The 14,218-nt window shown below is 38.9% G+C and overlaps 1 protein-coding gene across 16 annotated transcripts in view; it reads right to left on the reverse strand.

The window, feature by feature from the left end:
- Nucleotides 1-14,218, reverse strand: part of LOC121328711 (rap1 GTPase-activating protein 1-like) — a 124,884-nt gene that overhangs the window by 76,869 nt on the left and 33,797 nt on the right. For all 16 annotated transcript variants that reach the window (XM_041273706.1, XM_041273692.1, XM_041273690.1 and 13 more), the window contains exon 2: nucleotides 4,180-4,215. Coding sequence is in view for 14 of the 16 variants with exons in the window: in XM_041273692.1 (XP_041129626.1) it covers nucleotides 4,180-4,215 (36 nt within the window). In the remaining 2 variants the exon portion in view is untranslated. The remainder of the gene's footprint in view (nucleotides 1-4,179; nucleotides 4,216-14,218) is intronic.

The following is a 14,218-nucleotide window of genomic DNA, read 5'->3' on the forward strand; positions in this document are numbered from 1 at the left end:
ACTACACAACATAAAGAAGCGAAGAACCAAGAAAAGAGTGATAACGTTGTCTGTAATGATAGGTAAGAAGCCTGAGTTAAATACTACAGTATATTGACAATTTCACTATAGCTCTTTCAATACACAGTGTGCACAGCTATAGAACATCAGTTAGCATCTCACTGTACATTTGCTAGAAAAGCATTTGTGCCATATTTATCAAGTTTATAATGCTGGTTTGTACTGTAAAATGCTTGATTAAGCTGCTATATAGCAATGTGTCCCGATAACTCTTAGACCAAAAGGTCAGTTCTACTTTTACACAACCCCAGGTACTCCAGACCTCTAAGGTATTAAACTGAGCAGTACTGGCTGGCTAATACAATTTGTGCCGTGTGTGCGCGTGGACCCGGCTATGAGAGAAATGAAGTGGCATGTATTCTCCAGCTTTCTTCTTCAGCTACTTCACAGTCAATAACAATTAGGAGAGGATCTCGAAAAAGCTCAGTCATGACTGTAGTAATCTAGAAGTAGAATTTCAAACAAATAATTACCAACATCTTTTAAACATTCTCTCCTTTTAAACATAATTCTCCTTTTATATTCCCAGTATCCTTTACAGAATAAAATGAATCACAAGCAATTTAACAAGCATAGAAAGGTGAGTGTGTGTGTGTTTAATTTTCTTCAAAAGAATAGACAGCTGACAAGCTGGTATTCTGTCACACCGAAATAACTGTTTTTCTAGTGTCTGAGTCCTGACCGCATTGGGAGAGGTCCCCTGGGATGATTTCCTTATAGCCTGAAGCATGAATCATGCCTCGTAACACACCCAATACAAGCCCAACACAGCAAGCCTGATGCTACTTAATGCATGTAATCCATGCAGGGCCAGGATATGCTCTGTTGAAAGCTGTGATCAGTATGGCAGTGTTTGTGCAGCTCCTCGGACAGAGAGGCAGCGGCATACCTGGATCAGCTCAGTAAGGACAGTCGCAATGTTGTTAATGGTTGCAGTGGCAACCTGACTGGAGTCCATGCAGCCTGCAGAGTATCCCGCAGTCTTCTCAATCTCTCTCTTTAGCCCTTTCAGTGCCTTTGACGAGCAGGCTCATGTTTTGCTGTCTCTCGCTCAACCTCAACCTACCACATAAATATGGTACACAATCTTTCTCGTTATTTCCTGATTTGATAATGCACGTATTTGGTTAGTTCACGGTTGACAGTAAATTGTAAAAGTCCTGCATAAGGGCCCTTCACCAATTCATTGTTTTCAATAATTTTGTAATGTGAACATCAAATAACAAAATAACATAGTTATTAAAAAAATAGTAATACTGTGGTCTCTTAAAATACACAACCTTTTGGACACGTGGGTCCTGTTTTGATGTTGTTAAGAAGTTTTAGTCCCAAAAGAAGTAATTTTGCAGTCTTACTGTATGTGTTTGTAAAGTGCTTAAACAATGATTTTATACGAATGCAAAGTTTCCATTTTTAATGCGGCACTGTTGCTTGGCAGTGAAAAGGTTCAAATGCCTCTAGAGTATACCTCGAAGGTGCAGCTTTTACCATTGTATTTACACCAGTTATTAAATGTATAAAATGCCAGTTTAGTTTATTACGAATTGTGCAAAAACCTTTAAGCTATAAACTAACAATGAGCAGCTGGTCAGACTGAATTCCCAGAAGCCTTTGCACATCCTCCACAATTGTGTTCCTCCTTCTCAGTAACCAATCACTGCTCTTGCTATGCCTCACATGCTTTCAATGTTTCTGCAAGAGAGTGGCTTGACCTCTTCATGAAAAGAACCAGACCGTTGAAGCAGTTAAAAGTTTAATCCTCATTCACCTGCAGTGGAGTGAAGCAAGAACACTACCAAACAATACAAGGGGAGTGGAAATTTGTTTGAGCAGGCTGACCAGAAAAACAGGATAATCCATCCATAACTTAAAAAACAGTTCATCGTACGATACAGTAGAATAGTTTTACATTTCATTTTGACTGCTTTAATGTTGGCAGGTTTTTTTTTTTCTTTTGTAAATTGCACACTGGAGAGCCATTTATTTGGTCCCCTGGTATCTGCAAGACTGCTGAAGTTGTAAAGCTGAACATAAAGAGCCCTTGTAATATACAATGGTTCCTGCAGTGGGCGTTGGGAATCGTAGGTCTTTTTATTGTACTACAATGAGGTACACCAACAGCCTACCCCCTTGGTCAAATCTATAAGTAGAAGGAACCCTTTTTTAGTTACATAAAAAACACGTACACCAATGGGCACACTAGGATTGGAACAATAATGACTTTAATTAGCCTTAATTATTATTTTACTGCAATCACCTTGCTTATGATGGTCATCTAAAGCTACAAGGAATCAGTCCCGCTGCTATTGAGATGTATTGTTCCTGTAGACAATGGATTTCTCCATAACATGATGCTGGGGGAGGGGCCCTTATAACAGTCTCCCATAGTAAAAGGATAGCAAAGTGTACTAAAGCATAATAAAGCACAGGTAAGCATTGTAAAGCACATATAGGTTCTGGTAAAGCATATTAAAAAAGCTGCAACATCATGGGAAAACTGCAAAGTTACTGTGCAGAATTACAGTGGTACACTTTTATAAGCAGGAGCAGAAGTGATTTCTTGTGTCAGCTTTGTGTCCTTCTGCTAAAACATGTGTATGGGAATGCAACCACACTGGAAACAAGGTCTGCCGTATGTGCTAAGCAGTGAAAGGATACATCAGACAGGCACAAAATAATCATATTTCGGTATAAAATTAATCACGAGTTTGCGGACCCTGTAGCTTTAAAACTGAAAGCATACATTTTCTCTTGAAGTAATACAGCAGTGACTCAAAACTGACACCTGCTGGAAAAGAAGTGAACTACAGCTCTAGAGGAAAAAAGGAATCTCATTCCAACTAGTGAGGTAAACGTCCCAGTATTTCAGGATGACTCTCAGGAACACAAAGAAAACCCTGGGTTTTAATCTGTCCCAGGAGGAACACCTGCACTCACATCCAAGCTATGGACACACAGACACAAGGCAAGGGCAGGCAGCTAAACCTGTAATACCCAGGATACTATATGCAATAACTACACAATCAATTGGCGGCCAGAGGTAACATTAGACACTTTTAATCAATGAATATAGATGGTTTGAAATTGTTACTTTAGTTTTAGAGATTCTGTTAGAATGTAATTTATTTTTTGTACCAGGTTTGCCAGGTCCCCTATTCTACTCAAACCTTAAAGCAAATTAGCGATAGTAAACTTCAATGCTCGCCCACAGCCTCCCCTAAAGAGCAAAGGAAATGAAATAAAAACAAGCTGCACCAAGCAAGGAGCTATGAAGACACAGGCCGACTCTTCAGCTGGATTCTAGGTCTACAGGACCATACACTGCAAGTCTAAATAATACCTGCCTTGTTCACACTTTGATCTGTACCTCTTTCAGCACTAAGTAACTTTACATAAGGACACATAAAAATAGACAATGATACAAATACTGTATTAGTATATTAAATACATTCTGTTTTTTTATGGTTTTCTACAGAATGCAGTTTTGAGAGGAGTTATCTTTCTTATACTATTAGAGCGCTGTGCAGTTTTGAGTGGAGTTCTCTTTCCTATACTGCTAGAGCGCTCTGCAGTGTTGAGCAGAGTTCTTTTTCCTATACTACTAGAGTGCTCTGCAGTGTTGACTGGAGTTCTCTTTCCTATACTACTAGAGCGCTCTGCAGTGTTGAGCAGAGTTTTCTTTCCTATACTACTAGAGCGCTCTGCAGTGTTGAGTGGAGTTTTCTTTCCTATACTGCTAGAGCGCTCTGCAGTGTTGAGTGGAGTTCTCTTTCCTATACTGCTAGAGTGCCCTGTTTCATGAAAGATTTGTGCTATGTAAAGTGCAAAGTGACCCTCTATAGAAAGTTGTGTCAGTAAAACTGGCCCAAAACCAAATCAAGTTCCCATGGATTTACCTGCATCACATCTTTACAGTAAATCTCAGAATGTACTGAATACCATGGAATAGCACAATAGCACAATACCAATTCACTTAACTTTCAACCAAACCAAGAACCAAAGGAAAATTCCAAACAATCACAGTAAAAAAAAAAAAAAAAGCATTATTAAAAGAAATAAAATAATAATAAAAAAAAAAACCTTTTTGAATTCAGAAACAGGAGTAAAGAATTCCCTCACCATAAGCTTCTTGATCGGGAGAAGGACTTGTCAACCCTGTGAAAACAAAGAAAAAAAAATCAATTTGTAGAAGCTGGGAGCATCATTTTCAAGCCTGTTTTCTTCTTAAAATGATCCATGTGTAACTCTGTAGGTAAAACTTTCCTGTAGACAGAATGCAGAGTTCCCAAGATCGAACAGCATGGACTGTGAAAGAAACACACTATGAATAAAATGGGGAGGCAGGTACAAAAATAGAAGAGACATATAGCATTTTCTTTTACATGAAATAGGCGTTGCATATAGTATAACACATGCACAGCCACCAGTTATTAAAGAACAGCTGATGATATCTGTTTTTACTGGTTTGCTTGGCTGTTTTGAGATTGAATCTGGTTTTTATCACAGTTACTGTTGTTATTCACGGCCTCAGACCTTTTAAAGACCATTCCTTCTTGATTGGTACCTGTGGATCAGCCCATTTCATTTCCTAATTACACTCTTCTGTACTATATCAGCACTTCTGTGCCTCGAAATTGCTCCTTCACTTTGTATGATGACTCATATGAACTGCTACTATTGCCTCCCAGTGAAACTAGTTCACCTGTCTGTGCTATAATATTGTCCTTTTTTCTTGGTGGTCCAGTGGTTAAAGAAAAGGGCTTGTTACTAGGAGGTTCCTGGTTCAATCCCAGCCACTGACTTACTGTGTGTGACCCTGAGCAAGTCACTTATCACAGAGGTTCTGTTGTAAGTGACTCAGCAGTTGTTGATTCATAATTCACACCTAGTCTCTGTAAGTTGCTTTGGATAAAAGTGTCTGCTAAAAATGACCAATTAATAATAATGATTCTAAGGTAAGAGAGGCACATAGTGTTTGATTATTCTGTCTTCATTGTTCAATAAGCCTCTACTGACACCTTGTGTATTGGATTAGGAGTTGTGTTCAGCCTCACAAGTGGCACCCAATCTCAATAAAAGAAGTTTTAGTTTTGTTATGTGATTTGTGTTTAAAACTGCACATTCAAGATGTATACAATTATTTTTGTTTGCTACAATCACTTTAAGACACCGAACACTACAAGCACAGAAGAGTTTTTAAAATATAAAGATGCTCAAATTCTTGGAACATTTACAAGATAGAATGACTTTATGAAATTAATTAGGACTTATGATGACCTTTCAGTTTCAAAAAAAGAAAAATTTGGACTCTACGCTAAAATGGAATGAATTATTTAATTAGTTAGTACACTCAGAGAGCTACATTACTGAGTATTTGTCACCACTGAGTGTCAAAATGAGTCTGGTGACAATTAGCTCACTATGGTAACAGCGGAGCAGACACCATTCCACTCAGTTTCCAATTACAAACCATTCCGCAGACACTGAGCACATTTCAACTGCAGCCTATCAAGCCTGGAATATAACTAGACTGGTGTTTAGCTTGGAATCTGCAACTCACTGGAATTCTCTTCCAAACAGCATTGTATCAGAAAGGAAATAAGAATGTGTGTTTGGACCATCTTTAATCTTTTATTGTAAATAAACACTGTCTGGCAGCTTTATTAGGATCTGTACTTCACATCAGGTTGGCCCTGCCTGCAGCCTTGGCTCCACAAGGGGCTGGAAGTTGGCTTGAGGGATGTATCAATTTTTTCATGCAGAGGTGCCGGGAGAGGATAGTGATCACACATGTGCTGTTCAAGTTCATCCAACACATGCTCAATTGATCGAGATCTTGGGATTGGGGCAGACATGGAAGATGCCTGAAGTCTCAGTCATCCTCCTCCAAACCATTTGCGCACAACTCTGGCACGATGGATAGGTGCATTATCACCATCACCAAATGCAGCACCTAATAGGTAGACAGGACAGCACTTAATAGACAGGTCCTAATACATTGTCCATGCAGAGTAAATTTACCATGCTACAATATCAGGATATTATACTTTGCAGTGTAAAGACCCTTCATTAATTCACTGGCCTCAATATTTCAAATTTTGTATGCGTGTACGTGCATTGCAAAATATACAACTGAGCGTTGAATTTATCAGATTGTGTACTATTCTTAGGCCAGCTGTTTACTGTATTCAAAATGGACCCAGCTATGGACATACAGTTCAAACATATCTGAGGGAGAACCCCACTTTAACAAGTTAATTAATTTTCCAAATGTCTTTCTCTCTGAAGAAATGGTTTCCGGTTTACCCTCTCATTGACGGACACTTTGCAGCCTCTTTTCCTGAGGGATAAAAGAGTGAAGCCACGGTTGAAGGAACAGCTATTGTAGTGGTCTTCGAAAGAAAAAAAAAAGGTGTTGTTATCAAAAATTTTATCAGGGAGTAGACTAAAGCAATGGCTGTCTGAGGTAGCTAGGTAACCCATTCCACACCCTGACCCCTCTCTATGTGAAGTATCTTCTTGCTGTCTGAGGTAGCTAGGCAACCCATTCCACACCCTGACCCCTCTCTATGTGAAGTGTCTTCTTGCTGTCTGAGGTAGCTAGGCAACCCATTCCACACCCTGACCCCTCTCTATGTGAAGTGTCTTCTTGCTGTCTGAGGTAGCTAGGCAACCCATTCCACACCCTGACCCCTCTCTATGTGAAGTGTCTTCTTGCTGTCTGAGGTAGCTAGGCAACCCATTCCACACCCTGACCCCTCTCTATGTGAAGTGTCTTCTTGCTGTCTGAGGTAGCTAGGCAACCCATTCCACACCCTGACCCCTCTCTATGTGAAGTGTCTTCTTGCTGTCTGAGGTAGCTAGGTAACCCATTCCACACCCTGACCTCTCTCTATGTGAAGTGTCTTCTTGCTGTCTGAGGTAGCTAGGCACCCCGTTTCACACCCTGACCCCTCTCTATGTGAAGTGTCTTCTACCCTCTGTCCATATTCTATCTCCTCTTAATTTCCAACCGTGTTCCCTGGTCCTGGTTTCTGTGACTCGCTTAAAGTACTGTCAGTTTTCTCAGTCTTCATAGTTCATTCCTTTAAGCCCTGTTAGCAAGAACACATGCAAATAATACAAAATAAAAGCAGAACTAAATAAAATGCATGTATAATAAAGTTATGAAATAGAGCAGGTGAGGTTAAAAGAAATTTATTACAGAGTGGTGTTAATTTTTTACTTACAAATGTAATACATATAGGTTTACAGTAGGAGGGGCTATGATTCTGTCCGAGGGCTGGATAAACAGCAAAGCCAAGTTTGATATCCCTGCAGCTGGGGAGAGTCATGTCCTTAGAAAACAATTTATGTGCATCTAAATGGAGAGTGGCTTTATCTTTTATCTGTGCATCTTCAGAAATACACACGCAGAGACGAACAAAATACATACAAAAGAGAAGGATGTACACAGACCATGGCCTTATCTTTTTATTCCTTTTTTTTAATCAGCTACTTGTTAAATACCACTCTGAGGTGCTGATGCGCTTCATTGTCTCTGTGTGTTTACAGCGAAAGGCAGGGCATTGATATTCAAATAGCTTTTCCCCATCCCCTCTTCTGTTCTTGCCTCGTTGAGCTCTCATTTGAAAAGGGCTCTGTCCCACTCGGGGTCTATTTTGAACACCTGTTTGTGTGCTTAGCTGAATATGAAATGAAGTGACTATTGGCATTGGCCACGTCTCAGGTCCGGAAATGCAAACCTGGAATAGAGGGCTGTTGTCTAAAACCAAGGTTCACTTAAGAGGTCTTTAAACAGCCCCCCCCCCCCCCCCCCCCCCCCCCCCCCCCCCCCCCCCCCCCCCCCCCCCAGCAGAACTAGTCATCTTCTCTGCTGTAGGTCACTGCCTTCTACTTGTAATGTCCCTCGCTGTCTTCATACTGTTCTCTGCCCCTGCAGTTCTCTCTATAATATAATGACTGTTGAACAGATATCTGAAGTTTTACAGAACACCCTGCAGTGTGCACAAGAAACTCAGTACTTTGCCATGTTGTCAATATCACAGCGATACGTTTTACTACAAAACAGCGACGGTTATGAACCTACAAGATCACATCAATAATGCTGTGCAACTATTATATGATACTTTAAAAATGATCCCTTTTGTAGACGCTAAGAAGGGCATTTTTTTTTTTTTATAAGCATGACACAAAAATGAGCTGATTTGCCCTTAATTTCTGCGTATGTATGCAATTAAAGGCGGTATTATTGATTGCCGCTACAGCTTCTGACCCGTCAGTGGAATGATCTTAAAAGCTCTCTGTCCACATGTGGTTCTTTTGCACAGTGGTTAAGACCCTCATCTGCAGTGAGTGCTCGTTGGTTCATGCCCAGCTTCTGCCCTGCTATGACTGATTAACCCCAAAACATAAAGATCTATAGATATACAGTGTGTGTGTAGGCTTGCAAGTCCTCTGCATGACACTCAGATTGGCATCAATTTCATAGAAAATCACTTGTTCTGTTTTTTGAACAAATACTCAGAAAAACAGCCCTGTTTATCTCCCCCGGGTGCTGTAGTGACAACTAATGTGCTGAGATCTGTGGAGAGCTTGTCTCCTGTAGCTTGGCAACTAATGGACTGCGTTGTTTGATATTCATTCACCACCAAAGGACCCTCGCGCGTGACAGATCGTCTTTGGAAAAATTAAAAAATGAAGCCCATTTGTTTAAAACACTCTGCGCTGCACCCTTGAGTTTTAAAGCTGCAGTGCCCCTAAAGGCGTTGTAACTGTCAGCCACCTTTTCAAGAAACTTACGGTAGGGGTCATTTTTTAAAGCAATTTCCCCTGGGCAGCTCAACTTAAGCTTGTTCAGCTGTTGTAGCTTGAGATACTCACAAGGTGGAGATGAGAAATATCACCTCAAATAGTTGCTTTTCTTACTGTGCCAGTGTTGACTTGTGTTGCATAAGATTAAAATATTATACAGTATATGATTCTAGTATAGTGTCCAAAGCACTATGCTAGACTATAGTGTGTTATCAGCTACTGTGCTCCATTTATTACTACAGACAACCTCTCTCAAATAAGTATTTTGAATTGAATTGTGACACATTTCAGTTCTAATGCATTTAAATTCACTACAACCTTAGGGTCTTAAAAATAACACCCACTACCAAAGATACCAGAATCTGGGAGCACTGCCTATTATGTGAATTGTCTGGAAAGCAACATAGATTTAAAACAAATACAATGAAATGAATATAACCTTGGAGGCACAGATACTACTGTTCTGTGCGTTACTGTTCTGTACTGTACCATAAGTTTAAATAAAGTCAGAAACTATTATTTCAAAATGACCAGTGCTATAATATCCTTAAGTCAATCTCCAGACAACTAGTGCTAGTTTAGAGTTGAAACTCAATGTGTTCAATCCAACAGAAATTTCTTAGTTCAAAAGATTAAAACCTCTGGTATTGTCATTTAAGTAAATTCTAAGGTGTTTTTTGTTTCAGAAATGAAATAATACATTACTCTTATTTTATTATTATCAATATTATTATTGACTATAGACAGCTCTAGATCTTTCCACCAATCAGACGAACGTTTCTTCTGCTGTATTCCCAATTCATTGCATCAGCAGCACCATTTTAAGTTTTTACCAAGCTGTACTATCCCTGTCAGTACGGTCGATGGCAGCTGCTTTAAAGAAATCACACCTTGGGCACCTCTCGGAATTCCATTCGGCTGAAAAGTCCATTCAGAACGGTGAAATCACAATCATACATCAGCCACTTAACAGTATTCTCTTCATCAACCTGTCCCTCTTTTCAACAATTGACTAAATAAAGGTTGGCAATGATTAGAAAACAGATATAGCTGGATTTGTTAACTTGTACACTAATATGATCACAGTACTTAATAGCGTTAGAGGACCACAGGTACAGTATCTGTGTGTTTGTGTTGGTTATATCAGCACTCACAGCTCCTAAACAGACCATGGTTTTCAGTCCTTTCACTTCTACTCGTGCTGATATTACACACATGCACAGCTGTTTGCCATCCTATAGCATTCTATAGTATTGGCTGTGTTATAGCTATTATGTGACAAGTGATTTTATTAAGACTATTTCATTAAAATCTACTGTATGTGCTGCTTCTGATCTGACTTCAGCAGAACCGGTCAATCCTTCAGGGCTGTGCTGTCAGTGGGACATTTGCTTATTGAAATGTATCACAGGACAACCTGATTTGGAATGATATAATATTTGGTTCAAGAATTCATATCTAACAGACTTTGTATTTTTGACTAGTTATTGGTACTGGAAGGTTCTGGAATGATGTAGAGCTCTGTAAGGTTCCAGAGTATACAGTTGTGCCCATTGAGAGTGTTAACATGCTGTTACTATACTTATGCTTTAGCATGGTATAATGCAATATGCTAAAAGCTATCCTAGTCATGCCAAAGAACTATTCGCCTGTGTTCTTTCCAATTTGAGGCAGCAATCTGCCGTGACTGATTGCTGTGGAATGTTAATCCCTCAGCAAGCTAACTGAATATGCAAATGTCGTCCACACTGTCACGTTTGATAACACTCAGAGCTAGTCTACAGGAGAGACCTGACACGTGACGTCATTTCTTCTCAAGTTAAACAAGAACAAATCTTAAACCATCCAATTACTTCCAATGTGCATATCATCTTAAGACTCTCAAATGCGTCACCTAAAATCCCTGTCAAAAAATCACCAGAAGACCAGCTCATTACAAGCAAGGACAGCCAGTGGACCTCATGGATGTGGCAGCACACTCTCTGGTACTGAAATCAATGGTACTGATATTTACACATCAACAGTAATGAAATACTCAAGGGTCTAACTGTGAAGAATCGAATTGTAAAGTATCATCAAATTGAATCCATTCATTAAGATCTCAAATGTGCAGTGTTGAAATAAAACACGTTTAACAAATCATTTGAAGACATGATACCAGCTACTACGGTCCAGGTTTTACACCAAGAATTACATTTAATTAATGAAATATTTGTTTTTAAACAGACAGCTTTACAAATAAAAAGAGAAACTAATAATGTGAAAATGTAACGTAATGCCTACAGTATAGTGCTCTACTAGTAAGTGTCGTTGCACTAATGGCTAGCAAAATGTCTATTTCATTTAAAAATAAAATAAAAAAGTAAGCACTTGCATCACTAATTTATTTTGCAGACACTGGTATAGTATTTCCTCCCTCACTGTCAGAGCCAGTCCTCAGCCTGCTCAACAGTCATGCTGTACGGAAACAGCAGAATGCTTTGACTGTCACCTGTCATGCACTGCTGAAGGCATCAGCTCAAACCCGGCTTGACTGACGCATTTGTTTCCCTCCAAACTTTGAAATATGGATCACATTCAACAGGAAACAACAACGTAGCAGGCATTTCAACAACAGTATGTGGGCGTATACATATTTATCTGAGAATAACATCCGGAAGTACAAATAGATGCACGTGACACAAACATTAGCCTCTTTGCAAGTGGGTAAACAATTAAGAGGACTATTTTAAGCATGTGTAGGCTGGAAATGGCAGGTCACCACTTAAGGAGGTTTAACATGATACCTTCAATAACTATGAAATATATGTCAGGACATGTCCACACTGGTAATTGGTACCATTCAGAGGGGGCTGCTAACTTCAGCTTTTATCCCTGGAATAAAAAAGGAGAACCATTCTGAGATAGCTCAGGTCATTTTATTACCATGTTTACTGTGTCTGTTTATGGGGCCATTGACAATGACTAACATCATTTAATTAAGCTGAAAGCCAGCGGTGACGCTAACGTATGTGGGATATGGAATGTAACCGGGGGAGTAGCGCGTTTCATCACGTTGTGTTATCTTAGGCTGTACCCTTTAACCTAACGTTACACACGTGAATGAAGTTACTGGGATCAAATTAAAGCTGTAGCTCCACAAGCACGGCCAATTTAATAGTAAACTCAAACTGCACTTTAAATACCTGTGTTGGCTTCCTGTTGGGCACAGAACTGATGTTAATACTTTCCACCCGCATCTCTGTAAGAACCTGTAGAACAACCTGCAGTCAGCAATCTACAACCAGCCAACACTCTCAAGTCAAAGATCAATTGCATGCTCCACATGTTTGTGAAATCTGAGTTTTTATGTTTCAAGATACAGGCTGGAGTCTCGGTGGAAGAGCCTTTACTTTGTTATGCAACTAGATTGTTAATTTCTGTTCTTGTGCTTTCATTTCAGTCTGGTCACATTTTTAAACTAGGCTCACTTATCCTGCTCCACCCCAGCCTGCTTTGTTTAAATCCCCAAAAGCTAGTTTCATTTTTTTCTGTACAAGTTAACAGAGTTTATAAGACACTGAATTTTGTTTATCCTGTGTTGGATGCTTTGCCATTGGTTATGCACTACACAACCCTGTATTGTTGATTTAGTAATATGACTTGCTACAACATATAACTTCAGTGTACAAGCTGGTTTCATAACAACGAGGTCTCACCCCAAAGGTCTTTACTAAATATGATGTAGCAACTAAGAATAACAATTATTTTGTTAGGAGGGGTATGTGTAGGAAATTCTAGAATATCTCCACATTTCTTGAAGTCTGAATGGTATTCAATGATAAAGCAGTAGAATTCTGCTCCTAATATGCATTGTTGCTTGCTTTGGTATTGATAGTGTTTTGTGGTGGTGGAGTTTGCTTTAAAAAAATTAGTTTTATCATCAACCTTATCATACACAGATCTCACACCACCGCTGTGTATAATAGCAGTGTAACACCAAAGTCTATAGGAAAATGATCACTCACCATGTATTCTAATAATAACAGCACTGTGCACGAGTAACAGTGGCCACAACTCATTATAATCACAGGCTGTCAAACTTCAAACACATCTTTCTTGGTTTTTGAAAGAGTGGGACTTCAAGCACTTGCGCTAATGTGTTCTTGGTTGATGTATTGCTAAAGAAACGTTTTTCTCCTTTTTGTCTCCTTTCAAAGATTTATCTTTAATTGTGGGTCTTATGAATGTCTAATAAATCATATTTATGTTTTTAACTAGACATTTTATATTTGAAAATAATGAAGGAAAAAAAAAGAAAAAAACAAAGTCTCTGTTTGAGGTTATGAAATTGGCAAAATGTACTGCAGTGAAATTAAGACCACCAGGGAGATTACAATAGCAGAATAATAGAAGTGAAATCATTAGATCTGTCTCCAAATATATACTCTTTATAGTCTGGATTTCTGCAAGAAGACAATTTGTGTCTGATCAACGACTCGTACAGTTACGAAAGAATAGAACAATGTCTTTGTGTCATTCTGTCCACAATATATACTGCACTGCACACAGCAACATGTATTCATAGCAATTGCTCTCTGCAGTCTCAGTTTTGAAGCGTCTTTTCCTCACCCCATGTTGCTATCTGTGTCACGTGTATCAACTCCCTCAAACTGTACTCTCTTTCTTTAAGACTCCTTTACATACTGTTTATACAAAGTGTACCGTGGCTGTCCGACAGGATAGCAGGATTTATAATCCCAACCAAAGTGAATGACAGGGAGATTTCAATGTGTAGTCAGAACGCACTAATACCATGCCTATTGTTAACTGCCTCAGACAGACTATAATAGGAGGCAATAAGGGCAAGCTCCTGATAATATCACTTTTGTTATTACCACACTTAATATCACTCACTTCGGCTCAATCTAGCATACAGAAGACTGCAATGTGAATGTCAGCAATGTTCTGATATTTTTAATTTACAATGAGCTAATTACTTGTCATTAGCACAATGCTTCATGCTTTAAGTTGTTCCTAAATGGTTTATTATTATTATTATTATTATTATTATTATTATTATTATTATTATTATTATTATTATTATTATTATTATTATTTTCTTTCAGAAAAAAAACATGCACTGATGATCATTCTGAATTAGCCATATATGTTACACTTGTAAAATGCATACACACTGGATACAGTATTGTTTTTGTAATTATTATTAATGACCACAATTGTAATCAATGCAACACCCTGGTACTATATTGTAGTCTCATAGCAAATGTGTCTTATTTTATATTAGCATTTCTGTGTTTCGGTGAGCTTCTGATCAAGTCCGCTCCGCTGATTTATATGCATA

This window comes from Polyodon spathula, chromosome 16, assembly GCF_017654505.1.
Source record: "Polyodon spathula isolate WHYD16114869_AA chromosome 16, ASM1765450v1, whole genome shotgun sequence".
Lineage (NCBI taxonomy): Eukaryota > Metazoa > Chordata > Actinopteri > Acipenseriformes > Polyodontidae > Polyodon > Polyodon spathula.